The sequence below is a fragment of the Corythoichthys intestinalis genome, chromosome 6, assembly GCF_030265065.1.
Source record: "Corythoichthys intestinalis isolate RoL2023-P3 chromosome 6, ASM3026506v1, whole genome shotgun sequence".
NCBI classification, from domain to species: Eukaryota; Metazoa; Chordata; class Actinopteri; order Syngnathiformes; family Syngnathidae; genus Corythoichthys; species Corythoichthys intestinalis.
This window is the reverse complement of record NC_080400.1, coordinates 55,223,218-55,251,017: the sequence shown is the minus strand read 5'-3', so window position 1 is coordinate 55,251,017 and position 27,800 is coordinate 55,223,218. Positions and strand designations below refer to the sequence as shown.

The window sequence follows — 27,800 nt, the reverse complement described above, 5'->3', positions numbered from 1 at the left end:
CACATGGGTTGAACTTTCTTAAATGGGAATGAGCATAGCCGAACAAGACACAGTCAAAGCGGGCTGAAAAGACTAATTTTTTTTTCATTAAAAAAAAAAAACAATGGTCAAAGTTAAGTCAGTCATCGTGAACCATCTCGCTAATGGTAAATTTTTGGTAAACCGCCCGACTCTAGTGCAAAATCTGACAGAACAACGCCTGCTGACTGCCGTAGCCGATGCCAACAACAGAGCATGAAAAGTCAAAGTAAAAACTCTAATGCACCTCTCTCACACTGTTGTCAGTCACACGGTCCATTCAGGAACAGCATGCAAAACACAACCGCCACATTAGAACCCGATTCGTTACATAACTATTAGGGGTGTAACGGTACACAAAAATCTCGGTTCGGTACGTACCTCGGTTTTGAGGTCACGGTTCGGTTCATTTTCGGTACAGTAAGAAAACAAAACGCAAAATATAAATGTGCTAGTTGTTTATTACACACCTTTGGGCTTTCAACAATAGGAATGTTAGCCTATACAAAGCTAAAATTCTGCTCAAAAAGTAGCGGGTATTTAAAGATAATCCAACAACAGTTTGCCTTTCAGACCCCGTGTATTGGTCAGTTTTCTTTCTGAAAGAAAGAAGAAAAAAAGTCCTGTGCTAAAGAGAAAAGCAATCCCAATGACAAAGATTTTAACATGTATTTTACAAATGAAATGCCTCAATGAATCATTTTTTTCCTTATGAACGGTTTTCAAAAGCTTTATTGGTGGATTTTCTCAAGTTAAAGCGCCACACGGGAATTGATAAATTTAATTGTGTAAGCAGGATCTGTGTATTATTTTTATTATTTAATTACAGGTGTTTCAGCTCATTTCAATTTATTTTATTTAAATGGGCTAATATTTATTTTATTTTGTATTTATATTTTACAAATGTGATGTAGTATTCATTTATATTGTATATTTTATGTTGTATAATTTTAGTTCCTATGTGAATATTAGTTCCTACTTGTTTTGTTGTGGTAGGAGGTTTTGTATTGAACACGGGGCCGTGTTGGTTATTGTTATAGCAGAGAAGACGGCAGTAAATCAACAAAGACAAGTCAACTGTGCCCCGATCTACCACTCAAGAGATCTGATGGACTCAAAAAGTGGGTTACGATTGCATATTAGTTTGAATATCGACTGGATCCACCGTATTTTTACACGAGTGACTTCCGGTCTGCCCGATCCTAGCTACCGGTAGTAGTATTGACGCAGGAGGGTTGCGTCTCGCGTCAAATATTAAACTCTGCCGTTCTTTTCGCGTGCGTCGTGTTGAGCCGCTTCTGGGACGCGTCCAACATTCGACCGCACTGCGATTGGTGTGCAGTGGCCACGTTGCCGCGTTGCTAACGTTTCTGGGTTTTACTGTCCTACTGTGTTGGTTCTCATTATAGCAGAAAAGACGGTTACATTACGTCAGAAACTCGTTCGGTACACCTCTGTTCCGAACCGAGCACCACGTACTGAAATGGTTCAATACAAATGCATGTACCATTACACCCTTGATAACTATTATTATTATTACTATTATTATTCTGAATTCCGAATTGTATTTATAATTTATTTGTTTTACTATGTGTTGAATGAATCGAATTCTAATGTATTCTAATGAGAAAATCCCGCTAGACATTCAACCATTTCAACTTACAAACCAGGTCCTGGAACGAGTTAAATTCGTATGTAGAGGTACCACTGTATATTAATTAGATAACTGGTCTATCTCTCCATTCCTCCTCCTTATTTTCCATTGTAACAGACTTGAAAATCGCAGCAAGTTGGAATGCAAGCTTTGCTTTCACTTTAACACAGGTAAAGTGTATGTGCGGTTTGTCTTCATTTTGAATGTCTATTAAGTTTTTTTTATTCTTTCAGAGTGGACAGCAACAACAGATAACTGGAAGATTGGATGAGGAAAAACTACAAAAATGGCTGGCATTGAAAAACAGCAATCCAGAGACTGAGAGGTGAAACGTTGTGACTTATTAAAAGCGATTAATTCCTATCTGTAACATCAGCACATTAACTTATATTTCATATTTGTCTTCAAACAACAGAGAAATCTTTGAAATGTTTTACACATGTTCCAGCCTTGTTGCAAGTTTTACCAAAAACACGTGAGTGTCTTTCGACAGCATAAATCCGGAATGTGACTGACTCTTCATTGAGCATCATTTATGTAATGTTGTTTATTTGTTGTCAGTGGGCTGTCACTAAAAGCAGATGCATTAAATGTGGATCTTGAGGCTGCTAGCCAAACTTTCACCAAGATGCTAGCAGTGCCGTGGATCCAGAAAAAGGTTCGGAAATCCTATCGATACTTTTCACGTTGGTCTTTGACCTGTGTTTTTCTTTTTTTTTTTTCATCTTAAGTGGAATGTCTAAGGTGTAGATATCGTTTGTCTATTTTTCTTTTCATCTGTTTTTACCAATTGGGTTGCCAATTCCCTGGAAAAAAACTTAAGGGACACCGCATTGGCCGTCCCAATAACTGTCTTTTTTTGGACTTGAAAACTGATTAATTTTTTTAAAATTAACTGACTCAAGCCTGAATTAATTAGGTGCATATTTGAGTGATATAAGCCCATGGATAAAAATGATTTGTCAGCCATGTATTTTTAATAGAAGAAAAAATTATTGGAATGAAATATATATCTGTTTGCCTGGTACACCAGACTCACCGCTGTTCCAGCTATTGAGTCTGGCCACCATTCACTCGGATACAATTTCCAGGGCGGAGTAAGCCACAGCAAACAGACAGCGGAGTGGACCAATCAGCGACGGGCAGACGTGACGTTAGTAAAATGGCGAGGGCAGGACGAGGGACTTGCGCGCGGAAGTAAACATACGAAGAGAGCGGAGTTTATTCGACATGGCTAGCGCGAGACAGACTGTTGTCAATGACTCGTGTCGATGTGTTTTTGGTAATTTAAAACTGATTTTACCGTGGATTGGAACATATTCACCAATTTTTTTTGCCTGTGATTTGGCGCATTTTTTTCAGCATTTTTCTCCACCGTCAAATTAAAACGATTATATCTCCGGTTTTCCGTAGGCTGTCAGTGCAAAACAAAACCTGGGAGAGAGTTTCCACTGGTTGAATATATAAGTGGCTCTGTGGCCGGGACATACTTTTAAAACCGTAAGGGCTACGAAAATGCTCCAACTAAAAATAATAATGTGTCGATTATAAAAAAACAAAAACTTGTTTCATATTAATTCCCGATGGATCCTTGTTTTGATGACGTTACGCTATATTGACCTTACAGTCTATGCAGCCAGCCGTTGCTCTCTGTGGCGCGTAAAAACACCTCATTCGCTCCCGTGTGAATTCGCACAACCTGATTACTGCTGCTGACTGATTGTCAGTATGTCAGTACCCACCTAAAGTTATACAACAAGATGACATGTTTCTGAAACCCCCAGCACCTGGCCAAGTACTGGTGTAAAAATATCATTCAAGAAAGAGAAAGTCACTGGAGGAGTTGAGGAAAAGGGAAATCCAATAAGAAAAGAAAAGGGAGGGTAAGTTTCAACACCTGCGAGACTGTTGGAATTGGCTCAGCTAAGATGAAACAAAAAAACAAGGTTTACTGTGAGATGTGGAGATTAATGCCCAAATATGCAGACAAGTAAGTTAGAGGAAAGAATATCGTCATAACGACGGCCTAGCTTGAAAATTGTTAGCCAAAATTACCTTAGACATCTCTTTGACTTCTAAATTGTTGCCACGACAACAAAGCTGGTGGAGACTTCCAGAGGGTGGTAAGGGAAAGACAGGAAAGTTTCACCCAGGCACAGGGCTGTCACGTAGGCCCACCTCCCCTTGGAGCTCCCAAGAGTTTTTTTTATGTTTTTGTGTATCTTTGTTTCCCAAAAAGATAAAAATATGAAGTGTTTTGTCGAGTCGATTTGGGTTTATTCATTTTTCTGGTTGGGTTATTCGTGTTCCAGGTTAGTTAACCCCATAAAGTTGATAACGGGTAAATGCTGACGCCATACACCAGTTAGTTACACATCAACGTTTCATAAAAATAATAAAAATGATAAACATTTTAGTGCAAAAACTCCCTAGTCGTGTGACCAATGGACTCAAAATCAGTGTGGGATGACAGCACTCCACTGGCTGCATGAGTTAGACTACGCCTCTTGGTGGGCATCAGAGCGCAAAAATCAGCCAATTGAGGAGGAGATGCAGGAAGAACTGGCTATACTGGAGTGATTATGGAATTGGAATAGGATTATTTGAAATAGAATCATGTTTTTGCATCATACCTAAATGTTATTTGTGTTATTCAAGCAAATCATTCTTTTTCGCGATTATCGGGAGCAATAACTGATGCGTTGACCTGGGCCTGGCCTTATTGTTTACACCTGTTTTGTCACATTCAAGTCATGTTGATGGCAATGCTGTATATGAATTAGTTTAGTTTCTTATGGTCACACCACCTGATTGATCATGCAAACGTGACCATAGGACTCATGTCGGTTAATATACAAAGCAGAACATTTTTGTGCAAAAAAAAAAAAAAAGCTGCGATGGTGTCTTCAATTAACCTCATGACATGTGGAATTATCTTGACCAATGAGATGAACGGGAGCTTGTATCGTCATACTGGTATAAACTCTGACTCATATGTCAGTGTTCTGTCTGCTCATTGGTCACAAAGCAGGAGAGGCGGGGGTATACATTTCATCCTATTACTATTCGACCATTCTACAAATGGGACTCAATTTTCAAGTTTTAGGATAATACAGGACAAAGCGTGTCCCTTGGAAGCTCATTGGTGACGCATACATTTGTTTCTGAATACGGGACGATTCTTTTCCATTTGATGCTTATTGCTTTCAAGTTACATATGAAATCATGCATCGTCAAACTTTGGAGAAGTAATTTTCCATTACCACCTATCGTGTTGTAAATCTATCAATTGAGTAAAACTACTGCTTACTGACAGAGGTGGGTTGTAACACGTCTTTTTGAGAAAAATATAGTTATACCAAGCCATACTTTTTATTTTTACTTGAGTATATTGTAAAGAAGAAATGCTACATTCACGCCACTAATCTGGGCTACACTACAGTCTGAAGGAATCTGACCTTCTAGCCAGACTGCCGAATTCATGCCAGCCGAACCGTCGCACCCGCGCTGGCGCAGCTCCAACAACCCGGGCCGGCAAGACTTCGACAACCCGGCCAGAAGGCCAAACTCTGCAAGTCACCTTAGTCTTAACCCTTTGTACTGACTCCATTTTGAAAGCTGGAAAAAGGCTCACCGAGAACGAGTTGACAATATATTTGGGTCGACAGCGATCAAACAGAAGGACGAAACAGACGCAGATTCAGGCGAGGAGGCAAGGTCACCCTATCACACGTCAACAAAAGGTTCCTGAGGAAAATGACCACGATTAGTTAAACATTCAGTCTTTTGAAGGCTCTCACGGGACGGGCTGTGGGCAGGAAGAAGTGTGTGTTTAGGATTATTCTCTGTTTTTGGATTGGACAGGAGGATTCGGGAGTTACTGTTGTCCGGCCAATGAGGGTTGTGGATTTTGACCTCAGCGTCAAAGGGGCACTCATGCTATTTTGATGGGATGTTTGTGTATTTCTTGTAAAAGGTTATCGTACATTATAATGGTAACAATTCATATAGATAATGTTGTCCTGAGAAAAACAATGCACCATTTTTAAAAAAAAACTAAATCTGACATTGTTAGCAGTTTCTCATTATTTGAGTATTCTTTTCACCAAATACTTCTTTTACTTGTACATGAGTCTTTTTGAATTTTTTTAGATGACTACTTTTGGTTGAGTATTATTATTTTGAAGTAACGCTACTCTTACCTGTGGAAAGATTTTGGCTACCCAACCATCTCTTCTTCACACAGGTGGACTTGACAGGATTGATGAATATGCTTGTCAAATGGCGCTGCGCCCTTAAATCCCCAGAGATCATTGTGGTCCTGCTTTCGTGCCCACTCCTCCATGAGGCCGCAGTGGTTCTGTCCATTGTCATGCCTTTAGCGGTGGCTATTCAAGACATGAACGAGAGGACTCAGACAACACTAAGTAAACGTTTTATTTCACTTCTTGGGTGGCAACGTTAGGTTATACTACCAGTGGGTGTGTAATGGTGCACACAAGTCAGTTTGGTATGTGCAGTCCCTAAGTACTGGTATATGAGGTACTGCATAACCTCATTCAGTGTGTCACAAAAGTGAGTACACCCCTCACATTTCTGCTGATATTTAAGTATATCTTTTCATGGGACAACACTGACAAAATGACACTTTGACACAATGAAAAGTAGTCTGTGTGCAGCTTATAAAATAGAGTTAATTTATTTTCCCCTGAAAATAACTTAAAATATAGCCATTAATATCTAAACCCCTGGCAACAAAAGTGAGTACACCCCTTACAAACTACATCCCTAAATGTCCAAATTGAGTACTGCTTGTCATTTTCCCTCCAATACGTCATGTGACTCTTTAGTGTTACTAGGTCCAGGTATGCAAAGGGAGCAGGTGTGTTCAATTTTGTAGTGCAGCTCACACTCTCTCATACTGGTCACTAAAAGTTCCAAAATGGCACCACATGGCAAAGAACTCTCTGAGGAACTTAAAAGACGTATTTTTGCGCTACATGAAGATGGCCAAGGCTACAAGAAGATTGCCAACACCCTGAAACTGAGCTGCAGCACAGTGGCTAAGGTCATCCAGCGTTTTAAAAGAGCAGGGTCCATTCAGAGCAGGCCTTGGGTTGGTCGTCCAAAGATGCTGAGTGTCCCATCCAAATGCTTTCTTTGAAAGGTCGCCGCAGGAGTGCTGTCAGTATTGCTGGTGAGGTGTCAGCCTGTTATATATTAACATACAACATGTCAACTGTCAATGTTTTGTGTGGCCACCACTATTATCCAGTTATTTTGAGGGGAAAATAAATTCTATTGTATAAGCTGCACACAGACTACTTTTCATTGTGTCAAAGTGTCATTTTGTCAGTGTTGTCCCATGAAAAGATATACTTAACCCTATATTTCCAAATGTATCACATTTGATACATCTAAAATTTTATGATTTTGAAACCAATTCAGAATTTTGACATTTCGTTTTGAAAAAAAGAATGATGGATGCAAGTCAGCACATGTATCTGCAGGTTCCATGAGAACAAAAAACAGGATTTAGCAAGGGTTATAGATATCAGAGCGCTTATTACACATCATTTTGACTTTTCTTTTTACAAATTTGAAAAAAAGGTTTCATTAGGACCTTATTTTTCAAATTTTGGGATTGTCTGATAATTGCTTCATGTTGCAGGTATTTAAGGGTTAAATATCTGCAGAAATGCGATGGGTGTACTCACTTTTGTGATACACTGTATGTTGTTCACACAACATAATTAACTATGTACATTTAAATATGTATATTTTAGGGCTGTCAAACAATTAAAATTTTTAATCGAGTTAATCACAGCTTAAAAATTAATTAATCGTAATTAATCGCAATTCAAACCATCTATAAAATATGCCATATTTTTCTGTGAATTATTGTTGGAATGGGAAGATAAGACACAAGACGGATATATGCATACAACATACTGTACATACGTACTGTATTGGTTTATTATAACAATAAATCAACAAGATGGCATTAACATTAACATTCTGTTAAAGCGATCCATGGATAGAAAGACTTGTAGCTCTTAAAAGATAAATGTTAGTACAAGTTATAGAAATTTTATATTAAAACCCCTATTAATGTTTCGTTTTAATAAAATTTGTAAAATTTTCAATCAAAAAATAAACTAGTAGCTCGCCATTGTTGATGTCAATAATTACACAATGATCATGGTGCTTAGCCCTATATTGCCAAATGTATCACATTTGATACACCTAAAATTTCATGATTTTGAGACTAATTCAGAATTTTGACATTTTCAAAAAAAAATGATGGATGCAAGTCAACACATGCATCTTCAGGTTCCATGAGAAAAAAAACAGGTGTTAGCAAGGGTTAAAGATATTAGAGCGCTTATTACGCGTATGCATTTTGACTTTTTTTTTTTTACAAATTTGAAAAAAAGTTTCATTAAGACCTTATTTTTCAAATTTTGTGATTCTCTGATAATTGCTTCATATTGCAGGCATTAAAGGGTTAAACCCATAAAATCAGTCGCACCCAAGCGCCAGCAGAGGGCGACAAAACTCCAAAAAACACAAATAACAAGTGGCCATGACTTGTGCTGTCATTTTAATCTGTTTGTGCAGGGCATGTGCGTCAATTGCTTCAAATATTTTAACGTGATTAATTTAAAAAATTAATTACCGCCCGTTAACGCGATAATTTTGACAGCCCTAATATAATTATAAATTAATTTGTATATACTCAAACGTATTCGCAGTCTGACTGCATGCACTGAACCGTAAAGCCTGTACCGTGACTGTATGGGGTGAATACAGTTACCGTTACACTCTTAACTACCAGCCTGATTGTGCTCACAGCTTGATTGCCATTTCTCATTCAGTGATGTTTTTGGCCCTTTTAATTTTCGTCTTACTCTTTATTTTTTGAACAATAGTTCTTATTAGTCTTAGTCATGTTCTATTGATTGCAAAATGTGTTTATGTAGTTTTTGTTTGAAAACTCAAGACTAATTCCATCTAGGTTTAGTCGACGTTTACTAAAAATGTTTTCGGCCGTCAAATTAAAAACATTTACTCCACAAATAACTAAATACAGTAAAGAAATAAATGTTTCCGACTACAGGCAGTCCCCAGGTTACGACGTACCCGATTTACGTGATTTCAACTTTACGATGCCAGAGTCTCGTTGTCAGGTACAAGACGGAGAAACCAGTTGAGTATCACGAACACAGGATTTTATTGATGTTGGCAGGCAAAGAAAACAATCAGGTCAAGTGGCAGTGGACAGCTGACATGCAGCAGTGTGCTGAACCGCTGACGACTAGAGATGGGACGCTCGAGCCTTCCTGCTCGAATCCGATTCAAGCAAATGAAGTAGAGGTGTGTCAAAGCAGTGTTCCGAAAACCGCGTCGAGCAAGCCAAAAATTGCGTGACCACTGCTGACAAAGGCTCAAATGTCACAGGTGTGTCAGCGAGTCGCACTGTTTCCACAGGAAAATTAAAACTCGATGGGAGCCCGCCCGGCTCGGGCTGGCTCAATCGGTGGGAATGCAATAAAAAGTGGCAGAAACACGCTGTTATTCAGCGTTTTTTTTGAGAGAAGGAATTTTCACGAGTGCTACAAACATTAGCATATCATTAGCAGTCAGGAGTGAGAATGTCATTATCACTTTGATTTCATCAAATTCCTTTACATTGTTATACACTAGATAGTGGCATACTGTATGTTTAGATATTTAGAATAGATACAAATACAAACGACAGAACCACCCCCTCAGAAATTATACTTAATTGAAAAATAAAATATTTCTCAAACCTTTCCTATTATACGGGTCAATTATTTCCATCTTATGATTTTGGAAATCCTAAAACTATGCAATAAACAATACATCTGTTCCTAAGCACTGTGCTTACTGGACTGTAATATTTACAAAAAACAATACGAAGTTACTCCCCGACATCTCGGACGAGCCACTTACAGGACTAGCACTGTTGTGTATTACAAATACTGCTCTGAACACATCTTCACAAAGTGTTGAGGTAGTTGCAGCTCAACGTTGCATTAGTAGAAATAAATGACGGAGAATAAGTTTTCTTTCAGCCAAAACTCGGCGTGTTTAATTTCCACCGACATGCGGATACATCATCTCTCATTGCTGTCTTCACAGGCAATCTCACTAATCAAAGCAATCAAAGTCAAACAAAAATGACGTAATAAAAGTAGTACTTTTAGTACTATTAGGATGGCGTACACTATTTGAAATGTGTAGGTACATGCTAGTCGAAAACGGGCTACCAAAATACCTATGGCACAATGCTGTACAAACTGCAGCAATGGTATGCAACAGATGTTATAATAGACGTACAGGGCAAACTCCTTACCAGATATTGACAAACAAGAAACCAAATGTTTCCAGAATGCAAAAATTTGGGTCTGTATGTTACACATACAAACAAGACAAGGGAAAATTGGATTCTAAGTGTGACCAAGGACAGTTTGTTGGCCATGACAAAAACAGTCCAGCATATCTAGTCTAGTATCCAGACACAAAGAAAGTACAAAGACATAGGCTGGTAAAGTTTATGAACAAGGAAGCCATAGAAAAACAGACATGTGACATGGATCAAGATGAAGAATACAACATGACGAGGTTACCAAAAACTAATCAAACAAATGTAGAGGGCAAAAACAGAACTGAAGATTCTGTAGAACCAAGTGCACATAGTGAGAGTCCAAAGGCGGTGACAAAATGAGAGCTTGAGAGTAGAAGGTGTCCCTCAAGAGAGAGGAGAAAACCGAGCAATTTAGAAGACTTCATAACAGAAGACAGAGATAGTGATAGAGTTCATACCACTGTAGACTACTGCTACAGGATGGTAATTGGTATGCCTCAAACATATGAGGAGGCCATGAGTTCAAATAACTCAAAAGATTAGTCAAAAGCCATGGATGAAGAAATTCAGTCACTAAACGAAAATAAAACATTTACCTTGACACCACTGCCAAAAGGCAAGAAAACAGTTGGGGGGGGTGAATGGGTTTATGCACTCAAAAAGGATGAAGATGGGAGAGACGAGTACAAAGCACGATTTGTGGCTAAGGGATTTAACCAGAGAATGGGAATAGCTATGGTTTGCACAAGACCAGACTTAAGCTATGTAGTAAGCAGGTTATCACAGTACTTTAATGAAACCACAGAGGAGCAGTGGACTACTGCGAAACGTGTCATACGATACCTAAAAGGTACTTGTGAAAAGAGCCTTAGTTTCAAAAGAGACGAGAATGCAAAACTTGGTATCCAGGCATATAGTGATGCCGACTGGGCAGCTAATACTAGCGACAGGCGCCGTCCTTCAGGATACTGGGTTTTCTTGAGCAAGAATAGTTCTCCAATTCCTTGGAAAACAAAGAAACAACCTACAGTCGCACTATCTACCTGTGAAGCTGCATATATGGCACTGGCTTCAACCATACAAGGATGTTTATATTTAGAACAACTACTAGGTAACATTGATCATTATCAGTACACTCCAACAACTGTACACGAAGACGAGCAGGGGACAATCGCTCTTCCCAAAAATCCTGTTAACAGACAGAGATGCAAGCACGTAGACATAAAATATCATTTTGTTAGATCAACTGTGAATCAGGGAAGAGTAAAATTGACGTATTGTCCAACGGACGACATGATAGCTGATATCATGACAAAACCTGTAACAAAATTAAAGTTAAAAATTAACCCCCTTTTGCCAACAAAACAAGGTCTGGGGACTGAGATGGCCATGGGAGGAGCTTGCTTTTGTGTCTGGTGAACCATTTCTGTGTAGATTTGGCCATATGTTTAGGGTCATTGTCTTGCTGAAAGACCCAGTGACGACCCATCTTCAGCTCATCTAACCAAAGCACACGGTCCCAGTTGAAGCCTGGGACTGTGTGTATTTTTGTGTGAGACCAAGATTGAGCTTTTTGGCAAAAAACACTCTAAGTGGGTCTGGCGTGCCACGAAAGATGCGCATGCTGAAAAGCACCTCATACCCACTGTGAAGTATGGGGGTGAGTCAGTGATGTTGTGGGGCTGTTTCGCTTCCAAAGGGCCTGGGAACCTTGTTAGGGTGCATGGCATCATGAATGCTTTGAAATACCAGGACATTTTAAATCAGAATCTGTTGCCCTCTGCCCGAAAGCTGAAGATGGGTCGTCACTGGGTCTTTCAGCAAGACAATGACCCTAAACATATGGCCAAATCTACACAGAGATGGTTCACCAGACACAAAATCAAGCTCCTCCCATGGCCATCTCAGTCCCCAGACCTTGTTTTGTTGGCAAAAGGGGTTTGTACAAAGTATTAACACCAGGGGTGCTAATAATTGTGACACACATTATTTGATGTCAAATAATTTTTTCTTTATGTGGGATTTTTTCCCCACTGAATGAATGCACTTGTATTGAATGTTGGATTTTTCTCCTTTTTTTCCATTAAGGTCTCATATTATTTGAATAAAAAAAAAATATTAGAAGCTAAAAAACACATCTTTTTCAGGGGTGCCAATAATTATGGAGGGCACTGTATATCTCCTATCATCTCGCTGGAGAAAATGGCATCGATTTGCGCAGTAGCAGTCCGTCGCTATCCGGTCACGATCGGATGTTGACAGGAAGAGCGCATTTGCTCCCACAAAGAAGTCGCGCAGCCGAGTGAGAGAGAGAGGGAAAAGATGACAGCTGCAAGCCTGCGCGCGCATTTGTTGCTTGTGAAGCACCCACAACGGCAACACCTGTATATTTTTCAATTGTGGTCGAATACTTGGCGCGAGTTTATGTGATAGTTTTTGATGATGTTCGGATGTTAACTGATACATGCTAATCGTTTGTGAGGATTGTTATTGTTATAGTATATATTTATAAACGTAAATCTTAATTGTTATTGAAGATGAAACTGATTTAATTTCGTTTTCATTTTAGTTTCATTCTGCAAATGTTGATGTCATGAGCAGAACCACACGGATTACCACATTTCGGAGATTAGCTTGCTGTCTAGCAAGGATTTAGGTCCAACGTCATGGCGAGGACAGTATAATGACGGATAATACTTGTTATAGATAGTTATTTTGGTTCTGCGGGGTATTTAGGGGTACTTAAAAGGTTAATTCCGATTTACACGGAAATTTGGTTTACGTCGCTAGCGTAGGAACAGAACTTGTCCGTAGCCCGGGGACTGTATTATGTAATATATTTATGTTTTTTAAGCCGTGAGCTACCCACACTAGCATTGCGATCGACTGTTTGATCACGATCGACATAATAGGCACCCCTGGTTTAGGCGCATTATCTTTACCCCCCGCTGGCGTGGAGGAGGACTAACTCAGAGATGGATTTTTCTTTTTTTATATATGTACTGAAAAGTATTCGCCATCTGACTGCGTGCACTGAACTGTGATGCCTGTTCCGTGACAGATACTTAAAGGGTTAATTCCGATTTACGTGGAAATTCTGGGTACGTCGCTATCGTAGGAACGGAACTCGTTCATAACCCTGTGACTACCTGTATTTCAAATAAACATTAACGGACGAGCACATATCGTAGTGTCTACAAGGACAATGAGAACTTGGTGATGATACACACTTAGCAGAAAAACAGTACATTATTATCAATTAATTATACCCACCTGGACACCACAAACTTTACGTAAAAAAGTTGTCCGAGAGTTTAAGAGGACGCTTACCGTTAGCATTGGCCTAATGCTAAAGCGAATGCTATGCTAATGCTACGAGCTACATTTGGTGTGTGATGATCAATGAGCACAGATCCTTTAAAGGCTAAAGCAACATTGCATATTCTCTTTGGCCAAAATAGGAAAACAAATCTTACTGTGTGTTCAAGCCTGGAGACTGGAGACGACACATTTTCAGCTCATTATCGTCTCGTCGTCATGAAAAAAAGTGTTCGTTGACGAAATATTTTCGTTATCATCATCGTTGACGAAAACAACACTGCACTCATTATTAGGTGGAATTTTCCTGATAGTCTGAATTGACACCGGTTCTGTTCACAAGTATTTGCATTCATGAAGCCAACATCTCAAAGAAATTAAGTCTAGATTTGCTCACAATTTTTTTTCCAGAAGGCTGGTGGTCCTCCATGACAGCCGACATGCTGTTGCAACAAATCTTGGTGTTAAAAAATGCGTTGCATTTTGCGGTCAAAAATCGTCTCATGGGAAGTCATAGACCAGGCATCAAAGCCCTGCTGGAGGTCCTCAAGCTCCTTTACAAAGTAAGTATGATTTTTTTTTTAATTGTATGCCCACAGACTTCATAATGTATTAACGGGACACGGGGCTGGGGGCCAATAAATAAGTGGCCTGCATTGTTGGCGAGGCCATCAAAGCATCCCGAGTCGAATCACAGACAAATAGCTTTTTCCGTTGAAAATTCTTGTGAATAAATGCTTAAATCCATGAATTATTTATAGAAAGGGATGTAAAAGAGTCTCGATTCTTGTTTAAAAGCAAAAAAACAAAACAAAACGTGCAGTTAGCATTTATTTTACGTAAATATGTCGAAGTACAATGCTAGTCTGTAAGTGAATTTAGCTAGCGGCTGCCTTATGAAAACAGAGCTTTTCCGGTGAAAATTCTGGTGAATAAATGCTTAAATCCTTGAATTCTTTATAGATATGGACGTAAAACAGTCTCGATTATTGGTTAAAAGCAACAAAAAAAGCAAAAAGACGTGCAGTTAATGTGACATATTTATGTCACACTACTGTTGCCATAGTGTGCACTTCCTGTGGGTGTGGTATTACAGTATAAAAGGAATCTCTGTGACGTGTCGGTGACACATACAGTGCCTTGCAAAAGTATTCGGCCCCCTTGAACCTTGCAACCTTTCGCCACATTTCAGGCTCCAAACATAAAGATATAAAATTTTAATTTTTTGTCAAGAATCAACAACAAGTGGGACACAATCGTGAAGTGGAACAAAATTTATTGGATAATTTAAACTTTTTTAACAAATAAAAAACTGAAAAGTGGGGCGTGCAATATTATTCGGCCCCCTTGCGTTAATACTTTGTAGCGCCACCTTTTGCTCCAATTACAGCTGCAAGTCGCTTGGGGTATGTTTCTAACAGTTTTGCACATCGAGAGGCTGACATTCTTGCCCATTCTTCCTTGCAAAACAGCTGGAGCTCAGTGAGGTTGGATGGAGAGTGTTTGTGAACAGCAGTCTTCAGCTCTTTCCACAGATTCTCGATTGGATTCAGGTCTGGACTTTGACTTGGCCATTCTAACGCCTGGATACGTTTATTTTTTAACCATTCCATTGTAGATTTGGCTTTATGTTTTGGATCATTGTCCTGTTGGAAGATAAATCTCCGTCCCAGTCTCAGGTCTTGTGCAGATACCAACAGGTTTTCTTCCAGAATGTTCCTGTATTTGGCTGCATCCATCTTCCCGTCAATTTTAACCATCTTCCCTGTCCCTGCTGAAGAAAAGCAGGCCCAAACCATGATGCTGCCACCACCATGTTTGACAGTGGGGATGGTGTGTTCAGGGTGATGAGCTGTGTTGCTTTTACGCCAAACATATCGTTTTGCATTGTGGCCAAAAAGTTCAATTTTGGTTTCATCTGACCAGAGCACCTTCTTCCACATGTTTGGTGTGTCTCCCAGGTGGCTTGTGGCAAACTTTAAACGAGACTTTTTATGGATATCTTTGAGAAATGGCTTTCTTCTTGCCACTCTTCCATAAAGGCCAGATTTGTGCAGCGTACCACTGATTGTTGTCCTATGGACAGACTCTCCCACCTCAGCTGTAGATCTCTGCAGTTCATCCAGAGTGATCATGGGCCTCTTGGCTGCATCTCTGATCAGTTTTCTCCTTAAGGACGGCTGGGTCTTGGTAGATTTGCAGTGGTCTGATGCTCCTTCCATTTCAGTATGATGGCTTGCACAGTGCTCCTTGAGATGTTTAAAGCTTGGGAAATCTTTTTGTATCCAAATCCGGCTTTAAACTTCTCCACAACAGTATCTCGGACATGCCTGGTGTTTTCCTTGGTTTTCATAATGCTCTCTGCGCTTTAAGCAGAACCCTGAGACTATCACAGAGCAGGTGCATTTATACGGAGACTTGATTACACACAGGTGGATTCTATTTATCATCATCGGTCATTTAGGACAACATTGGATCATTCAGAGATCCTCACTGAACTTCCGGAGTGAGTTTGCTGCACTGAAAGTAAAGGGGCCGAATAATATTGCACGCCCCACTTTTCAGTTTTTTATTTGTTAAAAAAGTTTAAATTATCCAATAAATGTTGTTCCACTTCACGATTCTGTCCCACTTGTTGTTGATTCTTGACAAAAAAATTAAATTTCATATCTTTATGTTTGAAGCCTGAAATGTGGCGAAAGGTTGCAAGATTCAAGGGGGCCGAATACTTTTGCAAAGCACTGTATGCTGAGAAGCACGCTGAATGAAGAAGTATTAACCCATCCTCGTCGCCACAGAGTGATTGTGCCACAGTCACTGCGGGCTAAAATGCTTGCGCAACTGCATGCAAGTCACAGTGGTATTGTTAAAATGAAAGAAATGGCAAGAAGTTATTTTTGGTGGCCAGGATTAGATAAAAAGATTGAAGACACGGTACAAAAATTGTTCATTTTTTTTCTTTGTTTGGATCGATTATCATCTAAAATATTGGGGTAAATATGACAGTAAAAAAAACTACAATTGAGCAATAGTTATGAGGTACAATGGGGCAAATAAGTATTTAGTCAACCACCAATTGTGCAAGTTCTCCCACTTGAAAAGATTAGAGAGGTCTGTAATTGTCAACATGGGTAAACCTCAACCATGAGAGACAGAATGTGGAAAAAAAAAAAACAGAAAATCACGTTGTTTGATTTTTAAAGAATTTATTTGCAAATCATGGTGGAAAATAAGTATTTGGTCAATAACAAAAGTTCATCTCAATACATTGTTATGTACCCTTTGTTGGCAATTACGGAGGCCAAACGTTTTCTGTAACTCTTCACTCTTCGCTTGGTGTAAAGAAATCAACTGTGGGAGCAATTATTAGAGAATGGAAGACATACAAGACCACTGATCATCTCCCTCGATCTGGGGCTCCATGCAAGATCTCACCCCGTGGCGTCAAAATGATAACAAGAACGGTGAGTAAAAATCCCAGAACCACACGGGGGGAACTAGTGAACGACCTACAGCGAGCTGGAACCACAGTAACAAAGGCTACTTTCAGTAACACAATGTGCCGCCAGGGACTCAAATCCTGCACAGCCAGACGTGTCCCCTTGCTGAAGCCAGTACACGTCCAGGCCCGTCTGCGGTTCGCTAGAGAGCATTTGGATGATCCAGAAGAGGACTGGGAGAATGTGTTATGGTCAGATGAAACCAAAATAGAACTTTTTGGTAGAAACACAGGTTCTCGTGTTTGGAGGAGAAAGAATCTCAATTGCACCATACCCACCGTGAAGCATGGGGGTGGAAACATCATGCTTTGGGGCTGTTTTTCTGCAAAGGGATCAGGACGACTGATCTGTGTAAAGGAAAGAATGAATGGGGCCATGTATTGAGAGATTTTGAGTGAAAATCTCCTTCCATCAGCAAGGGCATTGAAGATGAGATGTGGCTGGGTCTTTCAGCATGACAATGATCCCAAACACACAGCCAGGGCAACAAAGGAGCGGCTTCGTAAAAAGCATTTCAACGTCCTGGAGTGGCCTAGCCAGTCTCCAGGTCTCAACCCCATAGAAAATCTGTGGAGGGAGTTGAAAGTCCGTGTTGCTCAACGATAGCCCCAAAACATCACTGCTCTAGAGGAGATCTGCATGGATGAATGGGCCAAAATACCAGCAACAGTGTGTGAAAAGCTTGTGAAGAGTTACAGAAAACGTTTGGCCTCCGTTATTGCCAACAAAGGGTACATAACAAAGTATTGTGATGAACTTTTGGTATTGACCAAATACTTATTTTCCACCACGATTTGCAAATAAATTCTTTAAAAAGCAAACAATGTGATTTTCTGTTTTTTTTATACACCTTCTGTCTCTCATGGTTGAGGTTTACCCATTTTGACAATTACAGGCCTCTAATATTTTCAAGTGGGAGAATGGTAAATAGTAAATGGTGTTATACCTTGCACAATTAGTGGTTGACTAAATACTTATTTGCCCCATTGTAGATATCCGTGACCTATTTCCAGACTTTATTTTTTTCATTGTGTCGAGTTGTAATTTGTTTAAAAGTTTAAAATATGCAAGTTATTTTTTTTTTTAAGTTTTTTTTTAAACTAAATATCAAACATCAAAAAATGATTGTAAGCTAAAAAATGTTAGACATTTCGAATAATTAATATAATTACCTTTTTTTTTATGGCTGGGTTGAAACATAAGCGGTTGCGCGGTGCATTCACCACTGCTGACGAAATATTTTCGTTATCGTCATCGTTGACGAAAACAACACTGCTTTGAGTAAACACTTTTTATATTAGCTTTTTTCTTTTTATCTTACATTTTCTCTCTGTCTTGTAATGTGTAAATAACTGGATATTTTCTGTGTTAATATAGACTGTATTTCATATCATATTCAAATATGAAAACTATATATTTGCAAAATAATATACAGAAACAAAACATCCACAATATACATTGATTTTTAAAAAAAAAATTTTCAAAACATGCATTATTATTTGCAAAACATACACAAACATACATTTACAAAACAGAAACATTGATATTGACAAAATATACAGAAACATTTTACATTGGTTCATGAGAACAAACAACTTTCATTGCTGTTGCAAGTTTTATAAAGAATCTTCAAACATGGAAGTGTCTCAAATGTGGCACATTTGACATGGATTTCTCATAGGAAAATCTTACTTTATCTGGAACACTTCTTTGAATGAGGATACCGTACCTGCCTGCTAGCCTAGCATCAACACAGCCCATCTGGGGCCAGACTTGGCCTGCAATTCAACTTTGGAAATCAAGAAACCAATGTATCCTGATTCCTGTCTATTTTCTAGAATGGCACTGCAAGGGATTTCGAAGCACATTGCACTTATCAAAGCACTCCTCAAATGTTGCGAACACACAACAGTCCCTGGTCCAGGGTTCTCGAAAATTGCTCCGGGTTTGCTGCACACATCTCACCCAGACTCTTCGAAGTGCATCATCTTTTGGAAATTTAAATGTGGAGATCGCTAAATCTTAGTTTTTCTCAATGGCTTTGGTACATTTCTCAGATCAGACTTGCAATTCTCAAAACTACTTGTTCAACCCTTTCAACATTGCATCAATAGTTCACATCAAAAGAGCAATTCCTCAATTCTTTGGGCAAGTTGTAGATGTTTTTTGTCCATCCATGCAAATGATTTTGTACAATTCTCTGCTGTTTCCTACATTATCAGCTGCATCTGTCATGCTGACCGAAATAGATTATCAATGGTCTCTATTGTCTCACCACCCACAACATTTAATCAGTACTTCATTGCCTAAGTCGTTATACGAAAAATGCATGAACATGTCAGAATATGTCAACATGTGTATGATTATTTCTAAGCATTTTCATTACTTATTTTACGTCTTATCATAGACTTCATAATGCTTGACAGGTCACGGGAAACGGGGCCGATCCGTAGGAGGCCTATTTTCAAAAACTTCAAATTCAAACATTTTCAAACCCAAAGCTGCTACTGACCTAAAACCAAAACAGGCACCTACCTTAGCCATATATGTGTCTCCATGAGCAGCGGCATCAAAAATTTCAAAGTTGTTCCCTTATAAAATCCCGATTAATTTTAAAAAATATTTAAGTATAACAAAACTTAAAATGGCTATAGAATTTTCAGATTTTACACTAGATGCACAAAAATCACCAAATGCAGAGATAATCACCTATATTTTCAGGATCAATAGCAATATTAACCCTTTAAGGTCTGGGCCTATTTTGTCTGATTTTGCATGCCTTTGAAGTTGCCTTTATATTTCAAAGAAAGAATTGTTTACGATGGCCTGGTTTGGTCCTTTTTTTTGTGACACCTTGAACTTCATGTCCAAACTGTTGTTTCCTTCACTGACCAATTATAAATCATCATTTTGGGCCCAAAAAGACCAAAAATTCCAAAATCGTTTTTTCAAAATTTTTAATATTGATGTCCAATTGACAACCAAACATGCGTAACGAACCGTTTTGAAACTTTGTAATATTTATTCAACATGTTAGGATGAACATTCAACCAAAAAAATTTAGAATAAATAGTCTTATATTTGACAATTCAACATAAACAACAGGTATAGCCATAGGCGTTTTTTACCTTTATACAGTGCCTTGCAAAAGTATTCGGCCCCCTTGAACCTTGCAACCTTTCGCCACATTTCAGGCTTCAAACATAAAGATATGAAATTGAATTTTTTTGTCAAGAATCAACAACAAGTGGGACAGAATCGTGAAGTGGAACAAAATTTATTGGATAATTTAAACTTTTTTAACAAATAAAAAACTGAAAAGTAGGGCATGCAATATTATTCGGCCCCCTTGCGTTAATACTTTGTTGCGCCACCTTTTGCTCCAATTACAGCTGCAAGTCGCTTGGGGTATGTTTCTATCAGTTCTATCAGAGACTGACATTCTTGCCCATTCTTCCTTGCAAAACAGCTCGAGCTCAGTGAGGTTGGATGGAGAGTGTTTGTGAACAGCAGTCTTCAGCTCTTTCCACAGATTCTCGATTGGATTCAGGTCTGGACTTTGACTTGGCCATTCTAACACCTGGATACGTTTATTTTTGAACTATTCCATTGTAGATTTGGCTTTATGTTTTGGATCATTGTCCTAATGGAAGATAAATCTCCGTCCCAGTCTCAGGTCTTGTGCAGATATCAACAGGTTTTCTTCCAGAATGTTCCTGTATTTGGCTGTATCCATCTTCCCGTCAATTTTAACCATCTTCCCTGTCCCTGCTGAAGAAAAGCAGGCCCAAACCATGATGCTGCCACCACCATGTTTGACAGTGGGGATGCTGTGTTCAGGGTGATGAGCTGTGTTGCTTTTACGCCAAACATATCATTTTGCATTGTGGCCAAAAAGTTCAATTTTGGTTTCATCTGACCAGAGCACCTTCTTCCACATGTTTGGTGTGTCTCCCAGGTGGCTTGTGGCAAACTTTAAACGAGACTTTTTATGGATATCTTTGAGAAATGGCTTTCTTCTTGCCACTCTTCCATAAAGGCCAGATTTGTGCAGTGTACGACTGATTGTTGTCCTATGGACAGACTCTCCCACCTCAGCTGTAGATCTCTGCAGTTCATCCAGAGTGATCATGGGCCTCTTGGCTGCATCTCTGATCAGTTTTCTCCTTGTTTGAGAAGAAAGTTTGGAAGAACGGCCGGGTCTTGGTAGATTTGCAGTGGTCTGATGCTCCTTCCATTTCAATATGATGGCTTGCACAGTGCTCCTTGAGATGTTTAAAGCTTGGGAAATCTTTTTGTATCCAAATCCGGCTTTAAACTTCTCCACAACAGTATCTCGGACCTGCCTGGTGCGTTCCTTGGTTTTCATAATGCTCTCTGCACTTTAAACAGAACCCTGAGACTATCACAGAGCAGGTGCATTTATACGGAGACTTGATTACACACAGTTGGATTCTATTCATCATCATCGGTCATTTAGGACAACATTGGATCATTCAGAGATCCTCACTGAACTTCTGTAGTGAGTTTGCTGCACTGAAAGTAAAGGGGCCGAATAATATTGCACGCCCCACTTTTCAGTTTTGTATTTGTTAAAAAAGTTTAAATTATCCAATAAATGTTGTTCCACTTCACGATTGTGTCCCACTTGTTGTTGATTCTTGACAAAAAAAATTCAATTTCATATCTTTATATTTGAAGCCTGAAATGTGGCGAAAGGTTGCAAGATTCAAGGGGGCCGAATACTTTTGCAAGGCACTGTATATGCTCTAGTCAAAACAGGTTACATACATCAGACCAAACAGTGAAGAACAGTGAAAAATTATATACCATCTAACACAAAAAGTGTTTAGAGGCCATCTCTTTATGAGTTTAGGTATTGCGGCCCATCACCTGATGAAAACTATGTACACACAATCAAGCTTCTTGAACACACATTTATATACACAAATTGAGAAGACTGATTGTGGGGAAAAGTATATATATATATATAACATTGGAAAGAAAGGTATTTTCAAAAATATTTACAATAAACAAGTTTAAAAAAATTTCAGGCATGCCACTCTGAAAAGCAGTTTCGTCCTGGAATTAGACACAGGGCTACACCACACAGTCCACACTTCCATGGGGTGTCGGTCCTCTTTCCACCCTTCCATTTTCATTTCACTTTACTTTCATTGTCACTATAAATGTACATTAAAAAAAGTCAGTATTTATGAAAATAATAAAGTATAAAATAAAAATATATAGAGCAATAAATAATAATGGAAATCTATATTATGACAATAGAAAGAATACCATAGCTACATGTGCTACACCCCTAATCTTCATATAGAAAGAAGAACACCACAAATTATAAATTCCTGCCTGGGATACACACAGTGCACGTACGACTTTGATCTGATATGCACATTTTATTATTATATACACAAACACACACTTATATTGCATCAAAATTAACTTTGTCTTGCAATATCAAAAGAAACTTTCAAAAACTTTTTCAGCATAATAAAAAAAAAAAAAAGTGAGTTGGCCTACCTCTGCTCGTCGATGGCGTCACCCACGTGTTCAAATCCGTCACTATCTTCACTCGAGGACTCTTCCGAAGAAGACGATGACGAATTTGGACCATCCTCTTCCTCAAGTTGATCAAAAAGCACAATTGCTTGCGCTAAATTTAGTTTTCCGTTCATTAAAGTCACACAAAGTCGCTGCTCGATCCAAACGGCCGTCGCTCGCCACCTCGCTGCTTCAGAACACTCCTCCCTCTCGTTCGGTGGAACCTCGCACGGCAGTTATATTTATTTAAAAAAACGTATTTTGTGCTTCCATTGTGACTTCGAAAGGATTCGTTTGATTTGTGTTTTTTTCATGGAGCTTCCGTTTTGAAAAAGGATAAGAAATGATGGAAATATAGACATAAGCAAATAATCCATGCAGCGTTTTAATGTTTTTTTGAGAAGACAATAAAACTATAAAACTTAAATGACAATATCTCACGTTTTAGTTGGTCGATTGACTTCAAATAATAACGAGAGTAAACCGCAACTTCCGCACTTTAAAACGAGACCATCCAACAGCATGTTGGTGACGTAATTAAAACGTGAGGGCGCTTCAAAGACGACGTGCGCTGAGGACGCGCCGGCGCGTCCTTCGACTCTCAAGGGTTAAACATATCATATAAGTTTTTGCCTAAAATAGCAACTTTTTTTTTTTTTTTTTTTTAATTTACTGCAAGTTTTCAACAGATAATAAAACACTTAATTTTCACATCGGAAACTTAATACTTGAGGAAAACATGCGGAATACACTAGATTATTAATAAATTGTATACACAATCACATCTTATTATACAACATAATAGAATAGAATAGAATCGCCCTTTATTGTGTACAGTGAAATTGTGGAGCATTTCCCTTTACCGTGCATTGTAAATGAAAATCTCAAAAGTGACTTGCAAGTATAAAATCTAAATAAACAAATATAAAATGCGTATGAGACAGTCTTATGTTCAGGCAGTGCAAATAATCGAAGTGAATGAGCAGCAGTTTGAAAGTTAATGCTTTAAATATTAAATATGCATGCAAATGAATGTTGGACTATTGCTGTGTTTTCCGGTCAGCTTCCTCGACTTGTACAAGTCTGTTCCTCGCCATCTCCTTTCTGCCGGTCTGCCACTCTAAGGCCTTGTGTGTCCTCGCTTCGGAAGTCACATCCTTAGAGAAGTTCGCACCAAAACAGTTGAAGAGGGACCTGCTGATGTGCGGCGAAATGGTGTTGATCAGCCTGTGCCCCTCCTGGCACTTGTACCCCTGATAGGCCGCCCCTATCACCTTCTGCTCTTTGCCGCAGCACACATCGGTAGTTATCATTACAGCGCACGTCCTGCCCCGTCCCACGCACGTTCATCGCAGAGATCATCCTCTGGAACATCTCCAGAACGTCAGCCGTGTCCCTGTGTTCCTCCTTGCCCGTGGTCATGGCGAGGAGCCTCAGCCCGGCGACCGTGTAGGGCACAGGTGTCAAACCGATTCCAGAAAGGGCCAAGTTGGTGCAGGTTTGCTTTCCAACCAATGAAGAGGACACCTTTTCACCAATTAGATCTTTTACATGTGTAATCAGTTAAACTTTGTCAGGTGCTGCTTGTTTCAGCAGGAAGTTCATTGGTTAAACTCTCTGCGTTGTATCGGTTGGAACAAAATCCAGCACCCATTTGGCCCTTTCTGGAATCGGTTTGACACCTGTGGTGTAGGGGTTGTCCACCGCCATGATGAGCCCGACGCTCTGTTTCTTGATCGAAGAGGGCTCCAGCACCTTCTGGGTCAACTTGTAGCCGGTCTTGACACTTTTAGTTCTCCCACCTGGCCAGCACCTTCCGGCTCGAGAATCAAGCCGTCCTCATCCTCTCAGGCTCCTAAAAAACATGTTTGTTTTAGAAAGATATGTGTTTTGATTCATCTTTTTTATAAAGTGAATAATGCTCGCCACTTACTTCAGGCCCAGGACACCTGGGCAGCACCATACATCCGTTGTTGTGGAAGCTGCTGTAGATGTTCTTCCAAAGGTGCACGGGGTCAAAGTAGATGAAGATCTGCTTGTTGCCGTCGGAGTAGGGGTTGGTGTAGGACCATGGTGTTTCACTGATAGTTATTAGATTGAAATATTACATAAAATAAAACACGTAAAAGCTGATTGTTTTTTAACATGGAAGTAGAAATGTTTAAAATAAAATCTAGAGTTACAAAATCCATCATCGCCAAAACAATGAGCTTTTTCCGTTGAAAATTCTTGCGAATAAATGCTTAAATCCCTGAATTCTTTATAAATACGGACGTGGAACATTCTCGATTCTTGGTTAAAAGCAAAATAAACCGTGCATGAAGCATTTACTTCATGTAAAAACGGCGAATGTGCGGCTCGTCTTTAAGTTCACTCTGGCGCTGCCTTACCACAAGTCCATAGCAATGAGGTTTTTACGTTGAACGTCGGGTGAATAAATGCTTAAATCCCTGGATTCTCTATAAATACGGACGTAAAACATTCTCGATTCTTGGTTAAAAGCAAAACAAACGTGCAGTTTGAGTTCACTTTAACTTAAATCTGTCGAAGAATTAAGCTAGCCCGTTAGCTTTGTTATGATAAGGGGGCTGCCACAATGGCATTTTCCGTTCAAAATTCTTGTGAGTAAATGCTAAAATCACTAAATTCTTTATAGATATGGACGTAAAACAGTCTCGATTCTTGGTTAAAAGCAATAACCGGCAGTTAATTTGCATAAATTTGTCGACGAATGACGCCAATGGCTCCCATTGATTTTTTTCACGACGTTTCAAAATGCATGCATTTTACGAAAAATATAATAATTGCCTCGAATCCCCGAACAAATATGTCCTGAGACAAACCTTGTTTTTAGTATGCGTTCCAGATTACGTACTTTTTGAAAGTAATTCCAAACACAGCATATGTGATAGTCATTCCCATCTACTTCTAATAAATGAAGCTGACTCACATAGCCCCCTGCGGGCGGGCGGGGCACAGAGAATACCTCGAGTGACTCGTCAAGTAAATTATGATGTCTATGGTTTTATTTTAACCTGCAAAAATCTGTGGTAGTTTGGGACATTGTGGGTTTCCACCACTCCAACATAATCAGGGAATGGCTTGCAACCCACAACAGAATGGTAACGGAGTTCCTCCCACCATACTCCCCATTCCTCAATTCCATAGAAGACTTTTTCTCCACATGGAGATGGCAAGTGTATGATCGCCAGCCTCACTCTCAGATGACTCTTCTGGACGCACAGCAGATGCCTGCACAGGCTGGACAAGGCATTCAAGAAGATTCTTTCTACGTTTTATAGCAAGAGAGGACATCCATTGTGACATGGATGAAAATTTGTGGCCCAACAGGGAGGAATGTCAAGATGTGTAGCAAGAATGGGGGAGAAATCCCGACATGTAGTACTCAAAGTTTGGTTGTGCCGTTTGTCTTATGTTCACATTTCTAATTTTGCTTGTTTTTTTTCTTTGTGATACTCAGTGCTTTTTTTGCTTTCTGTATCACAGTGACATGGTCTGTCAGGAAAGATTTTTAAAAAATGAAAGTTTAAACAGAATCTTGTCCAGTCTCATGCAATCAATCTCCCTCATACAAAGGTGTACCGTATTTTTCGGACTACAAGTCGCACCTGAGTATAAGTCGCACCAGCCATAAAATGCCCAACGAAGAGAAAAAAAACATACATTAGTCGCACCGGAATATAAGTCGCATTTTTGGGGGATAAAATCCAACACATAGAACAGATATGTCATTTTGAAAGGCAATTTAATATAAAAATACAATAGAGAACAACATGTTGAATAAATGTACAGTGTACAGTGCATGAACAACGAAATCCGAATATACTGTCCTCACCAGGACGCTACGGCTCTTCCTGGCTATACAGCGAACTCCCAAATGACGATGCTGGACGTCCGCATAATTTCCTGAATCAATTTGGTCCTCGATACCAAACAGGTTCCCGTCAACGTAAATAAATGATAATTAGGTTGTTTTACAGCAATGACAAAAACGATTAGCATGCGTTCGCTAGCATTAGCACATTGTTCAAACACCCACACAACTGGCTCTAAGTGTCCGATCATGGGTGGAAAACACTCAACAACAGAAAAGATGATACACACAGGCGTTGCCTCTGTAGAGATATTTTGAAAGCATAAACAATGAATGTAATTTCGCTGCGTTTCTCTCTCGCTAACTCGCCCACTCACTTACAGCTTCGTAGCTGTCGGTCTTCTTCTGCCGTGTGAGCGCTCTTCTTCAAGTAAACAAGTGCGAGCGTGCCCCCACGTGGGCGTGAAAGCGCCAAAAATCTAAAAGCATGAATTTCAATATAAAAAAGTCAATAATACAATTGAACACACATTGCCAAAGGCAGAACGCGAACGTGGCTATAGCTATAAAGAGTTATTCAGATAACTATAGCATAAAGAACATCCATCCATCCATCCATCTATCCATTATCTTCCGCTTATTCCGGGGTCGGGTCGCGGGGGCAGCAGCTTCAGCAGGGAAGCCCAGACTTCCCTCTCCCCAGCCACTTCAGCCAGCTCCTCCGGCGGGATTCCAAGGCGTTCCCAGGCCAGCCGAGCGACATAGTCTCTCCAGCGTGTCCTGGGTCGACCCCGGGGCCTCCCGCCGGTGGGACATGCCCGGAACACCTCTCCAGGGAGGCGTCCAGGAGGCATTCTAACCAGATGCCCGAGCCACCTCAACCGGCTCCTCTCAACGCGGAGGAGTAGCGGCTCGACACCAAGCCCCTCCCGGATGATCTCTAAGGGAGAGCCCGGACACCCTGCGGAGGAAACTCATTTCGGCCGCTTGTATCCGGGATCTTGTTCTTTCGGTCACGACCCACAGCTCGTGACCATAGGTGAGGGTAGGAACATAGATCGACCGGTAAATCGAGAGCTTCGCCTTTTGGCTCAGCTCCTTCTTCACCACAACGGACCGGTGCAGAGTCCGCATCACTGCAGACGCTGCACCGATCCGCCTGTCAATCTCCCGCTCCCTCCTACCCTCACTCGTGAACAAGACCCCAAGATACTTGAACTCCTCCACTTGGGGCAGGATCTCCTCCCCGACCCGGAGAGGGCATGCCACCCTTTTCCGGCTGAGGACCATGGTCTCGGATTTGGAGGTGCTGATCTTCATCCCAACCGTTTCACACTCGGCTGCGAACCGCCCCAATGAGAGTTGGAGGTCACGGCTTGATGAAGCCAACAGCACCACATCATCTGCAAAAAGCAGAGATGAAATGCTGAGGCCACCAAACCGGACACCCTCAACGCTTCGGCTGCACCTAGAAATTCTGTCCATAAAAATTATGAACAGAATCGGTGACAAAGGGCAGCCTTG

At 40.0% G+C, this 27,800-nt stretch overlaps 1 protein-coding gene across 3 annotated transcripts in view; it reads left to right on the top strand.

Moving 5' to 3' along the window:
• LOC130917198 (E3 ISG15--protein ligase HERC5-like) overlaps positions 1-27,800 on the top strand; it is a 168,089-nt gene that overhangs the window by 33,872 nt on the left and 106,417 nt on the right. For all 3 annotated transcript variants that reach the window (XM_057838337.1, XM_057838338.1, XM_057838339.1), the window contains exons 8-13: positions 1,790-1,842; positions 1,906-1,997; positions 2,088-2,147; positions 2,234-2,330; positions 5,919-6,099; positions 13,794-13,945. In XM_057838337.1, the coding sequence (XP_057694320.1) occupies positions 1,790-1,842; positions 1,906-1,997; positions 2,088-2,147; positions 2,234-2,330; positions 5,919-6,099; positions 13,794-13,945 (635 nt within the window). The remainder of the gene's footprint in view (positions 1-1,789; positions 1,843-1,905; positions 1,998-2,087; positions 2,148-2,233; positions 2,331-5,918; positions 6,100-13,793; positions 13,946-27,800) is intronic.